We start from the raw sequence: 16,208 nt of genomic DNA, 5'->3' as shown, positions 1-16,208 counted from the left end.
CAATAAAACAATTATGTTTTTAAAAAGTGTTTTATTGAATTTTCTATTTATTTCCAGACCACGTTTTCATTTTTGCAGTGTGCAGTTGTGATATAATACAGCGGAGAAACATCAAAAAGCCTTGGACACCAGTGTTGTTGTGTTGCATGACGTGTGAGACAAAATCCTTATCTGGCCCAGTCATCAGGATAAAACGTTGGCAGTTAGCGTTTCTGTAAGCAACAGATACGCTCACATTTGTACGTGTCATAGGCTACGTACCATATTTACATTTCTGCTGACATGTCACATCACGTTCAGTAACTCTGCAAGAAAAAGAATAAATATATTTCCCAAAATGTTGAACTATTTCTTCAAAAGCTTCAAAATCATTTTAATGTCACACTGATTTATAATACAGTGAATGGTGTCTCTGTCTCCACCACTTCACCTCCCTGTCACTTGTTTCTGTGTTTCTTCAGTGAGTGTGTAGCATCACAGTGCGTGACGCAGCACATCACACAGCAGAAACTGATTCAAGTGAAACACAGTCACACTTTTTAGCGAAAATTTTTTCTGGTTTTCTCTCTGATGTCCTTCTGCTCTGCCTCAACGCTCTGCGATTTACAGAGATTCCTGGAAGCAGCCTGTTGCTGACTGCTGCTTGTTGGCGCTGCCGGCCTCACTGACTCTGCTCGGAGCACCATCAGGGAGTGTTGGTGCTTACACTGCCATTACAGCAGCTTTGGAGGTTTACAGCTCTGGGGCCAGAATGGGCTCCAGAAGCTTAGCCCGGCAAGATTGTGTTTCTTCAATCCAATCACAACTGTCATAGGCAGCATCAACTGTGTCCCTGCAAATTAGTGTTGTGGGGGACCTTGTTTTGCACCTGGGGAGGGGAGCTGTGGCATTAAAGTGACTAAAAAAAGAAAAGGTAACCGCTGCCAGATTGTTTAGCTTCACAGCATTAGGACCAGGTTAGACTTGTCATCTTCAGCTTGTAGGTTGCCAGCTCGGAGGTGGTTGTTGTTGTTTCCCGTAGCAACAGAGATATTAAAAAACAGTAACACACAGATATCAGTAGGGAGAAGAGCTCTGACTGGCTTGTGTTTTAAAAAAAGATTGTTGCTGTTGAATAGTTAGTAACATTAGCTGGCTTGCTGAGTTATATGTGTTGCGTTGTTGCACTTGCATGAGGTTCAGCTGTGTTAGCAAAGTTGTTCACTCACTAGTTTTTCATCATAACATAGTTTGTTTGTAGTTAGCATGTAACGTTACCTTACATCAGGAGGTGGCAAAAGTACACACATTCTTTACAAGTAGAAGTACAGATACTTGTGTAAATAGAGACTCAGTGCTTCAACTTCTTTACTCAAGTAAAAGTAAGAAAGCACAGGCTCTGAAATGTACTCAAGTATAAAAGTAAAAAATATCCCTCTGAAGGAGATTTCTGTGCAGAGCTAAATGAACCTCATGTGAAGTTAATTATTAATATTAATATATTTTAAAGCGGGAACGTCTTGTTGACTGGTTCGGTTTCCTTCATGTCGCTGACTTTGTCACTAAACACCTTTTCTCCCTACTCGAGTCTCCTGTGCACAGTGACGCTAAATAAAAATAATTGATAATTCCTCTTGGAGGCGTTTAAACTAAAGTAACGAGCCTTAACGAGAAAAATAAAGTACGGTGATGAGATATTACCTCTGATTACATCTGCCAAATTGTTACATAGACCAATGATTTGTATGTCAACAGTTGTGTTGCCCTCTGAACCAGTGGGGGGCGCCAAATACAAATGACTACATAATGTTGCTTTAAGTGCTTTCAGACATTCTCAAAGACTGATATAAAAGTAATCAGTTAAGTGTAGCATGTGTTTATTGCTTATTTTGTGTTAAACAATAACAACAGTCACCACAAAACATTGTTCATTTACAAGAATACAGTGGTATAAATATAGAATATATGCACTACAGGCTAGTATTTGAGCATTTCTCTAAAACAGACACACTCAAAAAAAAAACATTCACTCGATCACCTCCACCACAGATGGTGGGCTGTGCTGAAGAACACTCACTTACTCATTGACAAACACAAACGGAGGACTATTTGTGTTTCAGTCCAGTCTGAGGGCAGTCTCTTCTTTAGTTTAGTGCTCGGGGTACTGCTTGCACTCCACTTTCCTCCTTGGCAGCTGTTCCTCCAAAACAGTCACCACATTGTGCATTTCAAATGGACCTTTAGGAGTTACAGGAGGAGCGCAGTGATCAAGGTAGAACAAGACGTATTGGAATATCACACCTCTGGTTTAGTCCTGTTTTTATCCTGGTGGAGATTCAGACCCAAAGAAGAGGCTCCCTGTTCACATTAATACAAAACGTCTCTTTGTGGTGCCGACTGTAGCATATCAACATCGATAAATGTTCAACTTTGACGCTGATCACTGTAAAAAAAGTTGCACCACTGTTGGAGGACTGACAGCCTCTACAATGAGCCAAAAGAGAGAAAATTTGCCGTACTGTACAACACAAATGTCTTTATGGCACAAAGTATTCTTCTTTTAGCAGAAACAGAGTTAATGAAATAAGTTCCATGGCTACAAGCAACATCTTTGCAGCAGGAAGCAAGGAGATTTATGGGAAATGTAGTCTTTTGAATAACGCTAGTACTAGTAAATCCTTCTGCCCCTGTTCTCATTTGTTTACACTGCAACTACATGGGTTCACAATGTATCTGACAAAGATGTACTGATGGTCAAACACAATACATTTAGCACCTTTAATATGACACCATCTGATGCTGAGACAATATGGAGACATAATGTCAGGTTGGTTGGAGCTGGGAGTGTGCACTTCAACCAGCCACGTCTTCTGCCACACAGTCCAGTTTGAGGCTTGAAGATGGCCGCAGTTAGTGTTTCAGAGTCAGACAGGCGTTCATTAGACACCGTTGAGTAATAGAACGGTCGTGGCCGAGCTGGGAGAGGAAACGTCAGGGTTAATGAAAGGGGGGTCTTGCTCGTCCCCTGAGTCCCCTTCTTCCTTTTGTGCTACAGTCAAGGTCAGCTTGTTCAAACCGGCTTCGAGCGTCGCCTCCGCTCCCTCCGCTCTGTCACCTACAGCACACACACAGAAACACAGGGCGAGCAATGGTGAGTACATCTGCATGTTAAGGTAAACTAAGGATATACAAGTTCATCTTTACTGCCTGATCAAGACGTTTATTGAAAACCAAACACGAGTAGGAGAGTTTAGATTCCACAGCACAGACTAAAATACGAGCAGGAATTATGTACTTATTACTGCATTGTGGTGCCAATTTCATAGAATTTGACATGAACTGAGATGAAACAATGAATACAAAGTGATTTTTTATCAACACACACTTTGTCCATGTGTGACATCATTCCGACGAACAATAAACATAAACTATCAAAAGGCCGAACAGCAAATGTTTAAAATGAAAGATACAGCTGTGCCTCAATAAATTATTTTCAATCTGTGTAAATTAAGTTTACAGAAGCTTACACCACAAGGAAGTCATGAAGTACTCTGTTAAGTCAAACTGTCAGGGGAATCTGTTTAGAGCGCCTACACATCGACATTTGGCGCCAGTGTATCGATTATCCTCTCGGGGAGGAAGCCATAAGATATATTCCTGTCACAATACAATTGTTTAGCCATTGATTTTGTGGTTGAGATTGTAAGATTGTATTAGATGAGGAAGGAAATGCATCCAATAATTCCTTGTATAAGGATTACCCACGATGCATTTTGTTGAGAAACATTGAAGGTAAACAACACTTTTGTTTGTTTACAAGAAAACTCAACCGAGCACCTTTAAACACTTCTTGGAAATGACAGTTTTTTTCTCTTGAACAAGGTAAGAGGGCCTAAATCTGATATACGCCCACAAACCCATTTATGATGACTATGAAACAGCGAGCCTGGCTCTGTCCAGAGTTAGAAAATGCACCTACCAACACTTAATAATGTGTGTAATTTGTAACTATTTCTTGGCAAACAATAGCTGGTCACTTCCTGGAGACTTGCTGCCACAGTGAGGTTGCCAGGTTTGATAAAATGTTCTACCTACAGAGACAAAACATGTGGATGGATAAACTGTTATTTGTTACCATATGTAACTCCTTCTAAAACAGCTAATTGCATAATTATACCTCGCTAACTAACTTGTTAATTAGTGAGCTTTAGAGGTTGACCCTGTTTCCAGTCGTAATGCCAAGCTAGGCTAGACCACAACCTGACTCCAGCTCTGCTGGAAGAAGTACGAGTATATTCCCAAATACAATGAACTGTTTCTTCAATGTTACATAAAATACAAACGGAAGATGAAGAATCAAATCACAAGTCGACACACATGTACACACTGATGCGATGAACACACACCTCTCTCCTGGTCGCAGTCTGGAGAGGAAGCTCCACTGCACTGGCTGCGGGGGCCCAGGAGAGGTGAGGCATGCCCAGAACCGCACGCTGAGTCTGGGTCATGAGAGCTACATGGACTCGCTAACTCCAGGCCACCGGGACAGGGGGAGGAGAGGATGGAGGAAGTGGGAGAGGAGGAGAGGTAGGAGCAGGGGCTGTAGAGCGAGGAGGAGGGGTAAGGACAGGGCATGTCAGGGGGGGTGGAGGCAGAGGTGGAAGGATGGGAGGAGGATGAGGAAGGTGAGGAGGGCATGGCTCGGGGTGAGGAGGTGGAGTGAGTGTCGGTCTCCTCCTCTGAGCTGCTACTGTGGCTGCCCTCTTCGTCAATTGACACGGACACCACTGAAACACACACACACACACACACACACACACACACACACACACACACACACACACACACACACACACACAAACACACACACAGATATGCACATTAAACATGCAGATGCACTGACAGAACATGTGGATGGATGAAGTGGATGACCGATGATTCATTTCTACGCTCCGCTTCTACTCACTTGACAGACCGTCTGACTCCATCTTGAAGTTGGCGATGTCGTCGTTGCCTCCGTCTCCCTCCGCACCAACACCCTGCTCCCTGGTTCCCATGGCGAGGGAACGTCGCTGGGCATGGATCTCTTCGGAGATGGTCTCTAGGTTGCGTAGCGCTGCGCGGTACTCAGCCTTGGCAACCACAAGTTTGGCTTGACGCTCATCCACAAGACGCTTCAGTTGCTGTGAGAAATCAAACCCGGTTTCTTAGTAAACGCACCTTCTGTGTTAAAGGTGCAGTATGTAAGAACTGGACACCCGTCAAACTCTCAACAGCTCCAAACATAGCTGCTAATTGTAGCTACCATTAGCTAGTTAGCTCAGTTAACTGTGCAGCAAGCAGTCATGTTAGCTGACTCTGCCTGGATTGGGAGTTTAGGGGGAGTGTTGGTGGTCTATTCTACACCATTCACCCTGTTACAAGACACTGTACCATCAAAATGATTTTCAAGCTGTTACATAACGTTACATAATGTTGCTTTAACCTAATCGATTTAAAAGCCCGCTAGCATACATACCTCAAGTTGTAGATAATACTTGGCTTTCATTTCGAAATACGGCCTACAGGGGGAGAAAAAGAAGAAAAACTGAGAGAGAGGGAGGAGAAGCTTTGCCAACTGTCACTGGAGAAAAACCGCTGGAAGAATAACACTCCTCTGTGAGCACTCACATTCCTTGGCTCTTACATAGGGAGTACACCCCAACGCTGCACAACCAACGCATGAAACATCTGGACCGCATCAGATGACATAAACGGAGCCCCTCTTTCTCACACACAAACACACTCACATAGCGAGGCCCAGATCGGGGGAAAGAAAGGGAAACAAAGGCACAGACCTGGATTTGTTGATTGAACGCTTGAGTTTCTTCTCCAGCTGCTTCATGTGGCTGATGCAGGAATTGTAATTGGCTGCTGTTTTCCTGTGTTCGGCTTCACTGCGCGTTCTCGCCTGCTCGGCCTCCATCACCTGAAGTAATCGAGGAAGGTTTATTTTTACTGCAAAGATCGACAATTCCAGTATAATCACACCGACTACCCCTCCCTTCACCCTTATGCACAAATGACTAGTTAGGATCGGTATATTTCAGCTGTCTTGCATCATGTTCGTACCCTCTGTGTGGCGTGGTTGAGCATTTCCTGCCAGGCGGAATCAAACTGGCGGCTGTCCTCCTCCAGCAGCCTCTCCTCGGCCAGGGCGATGGTCTCCTTGGCGGCCCGCAGGATCTCCACCGCCCGCTGGAACTCCTGAGTTGCCTTTTGGGCTTCAACCTGGGCCTAAAGTTCAGAGAGTGGGGTAGTTATGATATTAGAAAACGTGGCAGCAAAGTGTCCAGCTTGAAAATTATATATAAATATTACAGCAGTGGAGGTCAGGGTTTCATGTTCGACTGAGATTTCACTGAATTCTGCAGACAGAGACCGTAAATCAGAGCATCCTGACAGCTTCAAACCACTTAAAATTCTCTTTCTGGTTCTTCATTACAACCACCAGCCCAGTATTTGCTGTCACATGAGTTCAGCAGTAGTCCTTTCAGTGTATGTCTGACTGTGTGTATTTTATGACCTATATTTCCTCTGAAGGAACCGCGGTTGATTCCTCACGACAGCCACAGAGGGACAAAGAGATTTTGCACTGCGCCCACACACACACACGCACAGAAAGACAGCCGTGCTTTCATCTAATGGACAAACAGAAGCTTTGTCACTAAGAAAATTTGACACACTGTCAGTGGGCTCTTCCTGCCCACAGTCACAGTCAATACGAGGATTATTCCCATCGTGCTGGACATATTTGGACCCACTCTCTCCCCTCCAGCAGGCATGACTTAAAGTTCTGCATATTGGCTGGAAACCAAGATGAAGCAGTTACAGTAACTGCAATCAGATTTCCTTGAATAAGATGGGAATAATGAGAGCTTGGTTAGACGATGAATTTGTAAATCTAATTGTGACCTTTTTCTTGGGAAGACATATGACTGAGCTGATGACGTCACCAGGATTTAACATCAGTGTTGGGGACAGAACACCCTTGTGCTCCTATCGATTTTGCAGATTTTCATTTTAAGAAACTCAGTGGTTTATAGGAGTCAAAGGGTCGCAGCAAACACATCTGTGAACAATGCAGCTGCGAGTTATCTGGCAAATAATTTCACTTGTGTCAGAGACAGCCAAAGTTACGCAACAACTGGCCGTGCCGCTGATACACATCCTCTGGTCCTTTAAATGCAGTATTGGGTTACAGTACATTTTGTTCAGTGCAATATTTTAATGGGACAACTTTCCTCAAACTGAAGGGCAAACGCTTGTTGTAAATGGCGTACAGCCCTTTGACATTTTAAATCATACCCTTCAAGCCTGTCATTCTGCCCCTTGTCCTGTTTCAACAGTATCGTCTGCTTGCATTGACTGCACAGCACAATGAAAACAAACCTGGTGGTCTCGTTTGTGTTTCTATCGTAGTGCACTTTGAATGGATTATTGTATGTCATTGTTGCAGCTAAATGGGCACTTTTACTATGAAATAAAGTCATCCATTCATGTTTGAACTATAGACCGTTTCACAGTTTCTAACATAAATTGTTTTAAATCCAAGTGTATTTTTGTTGGAGTGTTTCCAGCATCAATAGATGACAGGAAAGAAAACTTGACCCAAGCTGAAAGAGAACGGTGTTTTCAGTTACTTTATTTCCTCGACTTTAATGTGCTGAAAGGTGTTGTATTTTAGAAAATACACAGCAATACATAAGAAAATAAGGCTGAGTTATTATACTGCAATAAGTTGTTATAAGCCTTATCACTGTGCGCATTAGACACATGAAATTTTAGGGATTTGACATATGTGTAACTTCCTACAGCAGATTGATTGAATACTTTAGCATATGATTAATGAGGCCTGGAGCTTTTCATTGGTTTTTGGCCACTTAGAGGTCGCACAACAATTTGTCACACAATGCTGTCATCATCATATATTATCACAAAGCTATAATGGTGATCATGTCAGCAAACAGTTAACTTATTACACCTCCAGGAGGAATGGAGCAACATAGGCATTCATTTATAGTCATGTGTCTAGAGACATATCTAAGTGCAATAGAGAGGCCCAGTCCCTCCCTTTAGGGTACCACCCAAGGGACGAGCTAACACTTGGATGCTTAAGACTTTTGCAAACCAAGTCTGTGTTTTTTTTGCACAGAAGCCTTGCACACTTAGTCCGATGCCTTTATCATTCTATTTGTTGCGAAAACTGGCAATACAAGACAAAATGGAGCTGTCGAGCAGTGAAGATGACAACAAGCAGAACATCTCACAGTAGAAAGCTTTACGTAACATATCAGACTCCCCCAAACATCAGCGTAGTTTTCTCGGCTGTTGCACATTTTTTCTCACGGCCTTCCCTTGCTTTCTGTTACATTAACCTCTGTAACATGAACCCCTGCCACTGTCTGCCTTGTTCATGATAAACGCTCAAACAGTGACGTGAGGAAGCACAGGTCTGCATCGTCTCACACACATTGAAGGAAATCCAAAGCTGGCATCTTCCCTGTCGCTATTGTTGTCGTATTAGAGTGTTGCACTGGTTAGATACGCTATCTGCGGTTGTCGAGACCCCTTGGAGAAGGTGAAGAGATAGAGGAAGGGAGTGGAAGATAACATTTTCTCTTTGTGTGTGGCTTAATCTGTTAGTTTGACTGGCAAGATGCACCCCTCCTCTTTGTCCCCCCATGATGACCCATTTCCCAGGCTCAGAGGAGAGAGGGGGCGCAGGGATAACAGAAGGAGGATGATGGATATTTGATGAAGAGAAACAGAGACGTTAACACTATCAACAGGGTTTGAATTACGGGGGCGATTGTTGGGGTTTGACCCCCCTAATTAAGACTTGGACACTCAAGAAAGAGGTAAAAACAACAAATATAAATGTCGAAACATTTATATACCCTTCTTACCTGTAATCTTAAATATTACAATCTATATTTCCTATATTCATGCTGGAAGAAACTTTTAAAACAATTTCAGACGCCCCTAAACTGGACCATACCATTTTTAACCTTGATGTCAGGTCTATGCTGCAGCAACGCTAATTATAATGTTAGTAGCTATCTAGCTAGCTGTATACGCCTTACTTTCTTACCTTCAGAGATTCTGAATTTGATTGTTTCAGATGTCTACGGATGAATGAAACAATCTAGTGTTTGTCTTAAGGTTTGCCTGCCTGATAGCGCGCCCTTTCATTTCCTATGTTGGCTAAATTGTCTAGCTAGCTGTGTCATGGATATAACAAGTAAATTCCGGATACAGCGTCGGAGGCGGAGCCCCATTCATTCCTATGAAAGCTGCTCGGTGGCGCAGGAAGCCAAAAAAGCTCGACTTCCCAGGTGTAAAAGTACAGGAATCTTCCCGGTTGTGGGGCCTAAAGACAGTGCAAACAAGAGACCTCCACCGAGCGAGCTGACTAACTTCCTGTTTAGCGCCTGGCTAACTTGAATGGGAATAAAATGATTAATTGTGCAGCTTTTCTAGACTTTCCAAATGTTGTCAGACTGAATAGTTCAAATTCTGATACTGGAACGAGTCATTTCATGGGGACTGTATCCACCTCTCTATAGCCACTTCTTTTAAAATGTTAGCTTCTGGGTCCTTCTGGCCCCGGAGCATCAAGTGTAATTACACAGTTTGGCCACTATGATAGTCAGTTTCAAAGCCTGCCGCTCTTCCTGGGGGCTTATAAGTTGGCATTTCATTAGGTATATAAAGGCTCTGACATGCTGGCAGTTTTTTCTCGAAAATACTTTGTTGGTGACGCCTGACAAAAAAAGCTGTTGTGTGGTGGCTACATGCCATGTGAGCTGGCGTAATGGATTTGATCTACCATCATCTACACAACAAGCAAGGCACTGTAAGGATTGTAGCACTTCAGTTTACTGAAGCACACGCCCTTACTGCAGCGCACTGCCCGTGCCTTACACCCTCCTTCACAGGACTTCCTGGGCAGAGCAGCCGTGCACTTCCTTTCTCATGCATGGTTTGTTTGTGTTTAGTCATTGTGTTGTCACTTAAGCTCACCAAACACAGTGACAATGTGACGCTTTGTTTTTCTATAGCGGGCAAAAAAAGAACTGAAGACGAGTCTTTAGCACCCTGGTGAGTAACAGGCATCAAAAGCCGAGGACACAGTTTGCGGGTTATCTTTAAGGCACAAAAGCCCGCTGAGCGAGACACAGCATGCAAATGACTGAGCACTGTTATCAGTTAATTAACTCGATGTCATGAAGCCCACAATATCTGACTCTCTCTGGCAAACAACACAATGGCTTAGGTCTGAAATCATGACACACTGGCACCTCGTATCTGCATGACTCCTGTTCATATCATCCCACTGAAGGGTGTTTTTGTCATGTGTGTGTGTGTGTGTGTGTGTGTGTGTAACCATGGACGTGACTCATTTATAATTCACATGTCAGACGCTGTCACACAGTCTGACACCTTTGTCTCCGAAACTTCACAGTTTTCGGGAGTTGAGAAAGAAGAGAGGGATGCAGGAGACAGACAGACAGACAGACAGACAGGCAGGCAGTGGTGCAGAAGAGAATGCTGGGTAAAAAGGACAAAAGATAGGACAGTAGAGGCAAATTCCTATACACCGCCCCCCGTCTGTTGGAATGTCGGGGGGTAAACATGGGGGGTTGGGGGCTGAGATGGGCTTATGGGTGGGGGTGGGTGCAATACTGTGGGTGTGTGTGTGTGTGTGTGTGTGTGTTTGTGGTGGGGTCAGTGAGGGTAAGCATTTGAATCCCTTCAAAGTAGGTCATGTATTAAATATTAAATATTCATCCATAAATCATTACCGTACAACACACCAGTTTAACCCGAGGCGAGACCTTCATCAGCTTTTCTCTATTGAATCCCCCTGATCACACACACACACACACACACACACACACACACACACACACACACACAAACACACAAAGCTAGGGAGCGCTTCTGATCCTTTCACGTGAACTCTGGTTCCATCAAAATTCAAAACCTCCCGGTAATCCCGGTCCCTCACGTGTTCCTGTCAGAAGCAGAAGCCACTGGCAGGTAGTTTGTCATACTGCAACAGAGATAAGCAAGGACACACACAAAGGCACGCACACACATGTACACAATCTATTTCAGTTTTGGCAGCTCAGCTCTGACACACAAATGTCAGCCTTCTGATGGATGACTCAAAAGCTTCTTCCTTATTGGCTGAAAGGAGGGGGGCGCCGGACTCTAAATTTCTGCTAGTATCCAATCAGATCGAGGCCTGAACGTGCCGGAGCAATTAGACAGTTAAGGACACGATCCACCGGAGAGAGAACAGCACCGTTAGTCGGTCGACCTACTTTGCATGTACCTGTAACAGTGCAGCAAGCATGAAAACACAGAGACTTCTAACATGCAGCGAAGAAAGCGAGTCGGATTATGAAGAACACGTCAGGTGTAGCACTTTCAGTCAGACAATTCCTCTTCCCCACAGCGAGTCGATGTGTGTGACACTATCTCAGCACACAGAGGTAAGACTGAGTATAAAAATAGACGTCATGTGACTGCGCTCCCTTTAAGTAGATATAAGCTGAGCTCTTTAAACTTCTCATTGCTAATCCTCAGTAAGCCTGCCCTCACACTCTCTGTCTGCCGACCTCGGAGTCACTCCAGCTCACCTCTGTGTCCGTGTGTGTGTGTATGAGTGTGTGTGCGCGCGCGTACCTGTCTCGCTACTTTGCGGGCTTCCCAGTACGGTTTGGAGTCGTCCACGGCCCGTCCGATCCTCTTCACCTGCTCGTCCAGCTTCACCGTCGCCTCCACCAGCACCGCACGGAACCGCTGACGGCAGTCCTACACACACAGGCAAAGATATTAGCCTTGAAATGTAGCAATCTACAGTGATAATTCTGCATTTAAAGATGTTGTGGAGGTGGGAACTGCCACAACATGATGTAGAGATTGGCATTTTGTGCGATTTGGCATCCCAAGAGACACCATTCACCCCCTTACAAGACACTGTACCATCAAAATGATGAAAAGTTACAGTACATATGTAGTACAGAGACCCTGCTCCGTCAATCTATCAGCTGATGGGTCCTTGGCCTGAAAAATGTTAAAGACCCCTCATCGAGTCCCATCATCTGATCAAAGAGTTAATTTTTCCATTTACAGAATGAATGACATTCCCATCAGCCTCTTCTTTACCTTGTCTTGAATGCTAATTTGCACTGTGCTCACAAACTAAGCTAAGCTAGGGATCATGAAAAACAGACCAGCTAAACATTTACATGTGTGAGCATGTTGGCTTGTTGATGATCAGCTCAGAGCACCGCTGGGCTTAGCACAGCCTAACAGAACAAATGGCACGGCTGTCCACTCTCATCTTGTTAGTTTATACTGTCGCTCAGAACAGGCACTTCAGCACTGCCATGGTCAAACCATTTCAATAAAAAGGCCGATAAAAGGTAGAAATCAGTTTGGGTAATTAACTCTCCCAAGACTGTGCTGGTACTCTTGTGCTGAATGTTTTAAGCATTAACCACATGTTGGCTTGTAGCTGGTGCTGTCCTGCTGGCCCATTTGGCCAAGTCATCAAACATTACCCAAACACAAGCACGGTCACTGATTTACACAGCAGCTGTACCTCAGTGTTGTTTTTCCTTTTTTCACTCCAACGGGTGTTGGTGGGCAAACCTTATATACCTATAGCCTATATACATTCTTGAGTAGTGACTTATAGCATGAGTGTGTGTGTGTGTGTGTGTGTGGGTGCACTTTTGGCATTATTCCCAAGGTGACAGTAGACCTGTTATTCTTATATACGAGGTCTATCATCATCTCATCTATACGGCAGGGTTACTGGGGCAGGCCACCTGTTTGTACGTATGTGTTTGTGTGTGTGTGCATTTGTGAGTGTGAGTGTGTGTGTGTGTGTGTGTGTGTGTGTACAGTTGTGCTTCTCCTTTACAAAAAAAGGAGAGTTTGAAAGGCGACAGCACCTGCATCCTGTGCATAAAACCGACGGAGGAATACAAGCGGGGGTGAAAGAGGGAGTTGGGAGAGGGCGCTACAGGAAGCACAATTCCTGTGACATCCTGACTTCCTGTTCCTGCCCCGAGACAGTGACACAGCATGCTGCTGTTGGTTATATTTGGCGGACCCTGCCACCTTTCCAGTTTCAAATAATACAAACAAAAAATATTTCTGAGTTTGTATTATTACCTCATTAGTATTGCAAATACTAAACTTCTGAGTTTCTTCTCCAAAACTACACAGTGCCCCTTTAATGATGGCACACATTCACTGTCTCTGTATCTCCAACACACTCCATCTCCTACAGTATCTCTGCCAGGGCGCATGAGAGGTTTACCTCCCTGCTGGCAGAGCGCAGAACCTCATATGTGAGCATGGATTTAACCTCATTGGCTCGGCTTTCCCTGAATCCTCCGAATCTACCGCACATCGTCCTTAATCAACTCCAGACTCTGTAGGAAAATAACCGGCGGCCTGCTTGAGGCACTTTTCACATTCTTCAGCTCCTGACTTTCATTCCGCCTCGCGATGAATGGCCTTCTTTCACTTTTCTGTTTGCCTATGTCTGTGGATATATTTATATCAGTGGCGCTGCTGACACAACTGTTGCATGGAGATTTTGCCCAAAGGAGCGGAAGAAATTTGCCTTTTTGAGTTGATTTCTTCGCACCAGATGGATAAAAAATAACCAGGATCTATTATAATTATCCAGCCTTTAACTTAAAAACATGACTTAAGCATCTCCTGTCTCTCTCTGCCTCTCTTTCAGTTGTTAAAATGATTCCAGCACTGGTTGGTTTGTGGTGTTCGGACGTGAGTGAAAGTCTAATGAGAAACAGAAGAGGCCTACTTTGAGGAAAAGAAAAACCGTGGCCTGCCTCTGGAATGTTTTAACTTTTGCAGAACAGTAACCCTCCTAGCACACATTCAAATCCAAGTGGGCGCTGTAAAAGAAAAAAAACAAAAAAACAACCCTACCACCTATCTTTCAGTTGCTCCTCTCCACATTTAACAGCCTCTCTCCTCTTTAAAAGGATGTTTTTTAAAGGCTGAGGGAGCTGCGAGGAAACCAGGAGACACTCGGGATTGAGACTGCACCAAATGTGCCATTCAGGTATTATATTTAACATTCAGATCATAGTCTGCCTCTTGTAGCTCTGAGAGTTCATACAGTGCAGTGTAATTATGTAGGAGTGACGCTCGCCGCTTCAGTTTTTCCACATTTTCCCTCAGAAGCAGCTCCCGCATTTAGAAACATTTCCATCTTCTCAAGGCATCTCAGGCAAACTGTCTCTGCGCAGCGGCCCCCGTTGTTAAGCAGGGACTTGTTTATATCAAAGCATCAGATCTGAAGTCTGAAAGTGAGACCTAATGGCTCGTTCGTAGATGAGTGTTTTTGCAGCAGCAGCTCAGCCGTGGCTGGCAGTGTTTACCCCAGCAGGGAGAGGCACTAATGACGACGACAGCGCCGTCAGTGGTTGGTGTTTTGTCTTACCTCCAGCTCACTCTCCCAGCGGTTAATGTCGTCTGTGGACTGGTTTAACTTCTCCAGCTCTCCCTGTTTACAGGAAACATGGCATACATGGAGAGAGGGAGAGGCATATGGTTAACACAGACTTCTGTTTACCAAATTACTGAGCATGCAGCCCTCACTGTGTGTGTTTTGTGTGTGTGTGTGTGTGTGTGTGTGTGTGTGTGTGTGTGTGCTCTGATATGGCATTAAAGGGACAGATACTCTCTTAAAATCTATTTAATGACACCAGGAACATTGTACATGATGACTAAAAGCAACCCTCAGTTAACAATGAAATACTTTAAGTGCACTGTAATTGCTGTAATATAGTAGAAATGTAATAAAGTAGTAATATTTCACCTCTTAATGGCTTTTATTCTCTATAATTGTTCCACTGAGTGTAACATTAGCATTTTTATTCCACACAGCCTGACACTTCTTGTCACTGGGCTCCACATGTTCACCTCAATGTCACTTTCACTGGGGGCAACATCTGGATCTGTTAGGAAAAAGAGAAACAAAAAGCTCACCTGGATTCTTGGATCCACTTCTTCTTCCTCCTCCTCGGCACACTGCGAGTCCTCCTCACCGTTATTCTGTAAAGGGTCCATTTTGAGGGTTTCTGGAGGTTTTTTTAGCGATAGAAACAGGAGGTCCTCACTGCAAACAAAGCGCGACCCCGCGGGGTGCTGGACAGCGAGGGGTGTCCAGCGGTGATCCGCCCTCACTGACCCTCACACAGGGCACATCTCCCGCTCCGGGCCGGTGGAGGCTGCGGGTCTGGAGGAGCCGCCGACTGCAGAGGAGCGCGTCTGAGCCGCAGGGAGAGCTCAGACTGTGGAGGACCTCAACCTCAGGGAGCGACAGACCAACTGTGGAAAAGAAAGTATGAAACTTACTATAGTGATGCATAGAGCTACTTCTGGTGTTGACTTTCAAAATAAAAGCACATGTAGTGTAGCTGCATGCTCTAAAGTCGGGATGTGCGCAGGGTATGACATGATAACATGTTAAAATGTATTAGAAACTCTAATCAAACAAAAATATTTGTATTTTCAGCTGGCTCCTTATTTTAGAAGACGTGTTTTTATTGGCTGTCTTACATTTAACTTATCTTAAAATTGTAGCAGTTATTTATTCATGGAAATGTCAGGGCTGCAACTAATGATTATTATTCTATTATAAAAAAATGCAGAAAAAAGCTCATCATAATTCCCCAGAGCCCGTCTTCAGATGTCTTTTTCAGTCCAACCAACAGTCCCAAAGCCAAAGACTCTTCATTTACTATCTTACATGACAAAACAGCAAATCCTCGAAAAATAACTAAAAGGATATTAAAATGTGAAAATAATTGGCTATTATTTTCTTTCGATCGACCAGTTGATTAATTGTCTAATCATTGCTGTTCTACGGAGAGCCAGGCTCTGTTTTTGCAGGACTGTCCTGATCACACTCACAGTTTCCTACATTCAAACCTGAAAGCCCTCACTTACATGATGTTGGCTTGTTGGATGTAAGGATTTAGCCTCAAACACCTACACAACCTGCACAAAGTGTATTTCTATATATTGTTTTAAATAGTTCAGGGCCTGACCAGTCGTTTATTTGACTATTTCAAAATTAAATATGCTCATATACTGTCATTTTGATTGAAAGGTTTTACAAAATA

The 16,208-nt window shown here is 44.0% G+C and overlaps 1 protein-coding gene across 1 annotated transcript; it reads right to left on the bottom strand.

Moving 5' to 3' along the window:
* Positions 1-1,839: 1,839 nt before the first annotated feature.
* LOC311273058 (SH3 domain-binding protein 5-like) lies at positions 1,840-15,406 on the bottom strand. Its single transcript, XM_084379926.1, has 9 exons — positions 15,070-15,406; positions 14,522-14,584; positions 11,716-11,844; positions 6,091-6,255; positions 5,817-5,947; positions 5,498-5,540; positions 4,946-5,162; positions 4,386-4,766; positions 1,840-3,094 (listed from the first exon to the last, which is right to left on the bottom strand). Exons 1-9 carry the CDS (start codon positions 15,148-15,150, stop codon positions 2,919-2,921), a joined length of 1,386 nt encoding a protein of 461 aa, XP_084236052.1. The 5' UTR covers positions 15,151-15,406; the 3' UTR covers positions 1,840-2,918.
* Between the last annotated feature and the right edge of the window lie 802 nt (positions 15,407-16,208).

This window comes from Pagrus pagrus (genome assembly GCF_965226575.1).
Source record: "Pagrus pagrus genome assembly, chromosome: 17".
Classification (NCBI taxonomy): Eukaryota; Metazoa; Chordata; class Actinopteri; order Spariformes; family Sparidae; genus Pagrus; species Pagrus pagrus.
Note: the sequence above shows the minus strand (reverse complement) of the source record. Positions and strands in the feature narration are given on the sequence as shown.

Coding starts and splice junctions, on each gene's coding strand:
- LOC311273058 (XM_084379926.1), bottom strand. CDS start 15,150: ATGGACCCTTTACAGAATAACGGTGAGGAGGACTCGCAGTGTGCCGAG. Junction 5,163..5,497: donor AGTATTATCTACAACTTGAG/GTATGTATGCTA, acceptor GATTTCTCACAG/CAACTGAAGCGTCTTGTGGA. Junction 4,767..4,945: donor GGAGTCAGACGGTCTGTCAA/GTGAGTAGAAGC, acceptor TGTGTGTTTCAG/TGGTGTCCGTGTCAATTGAC.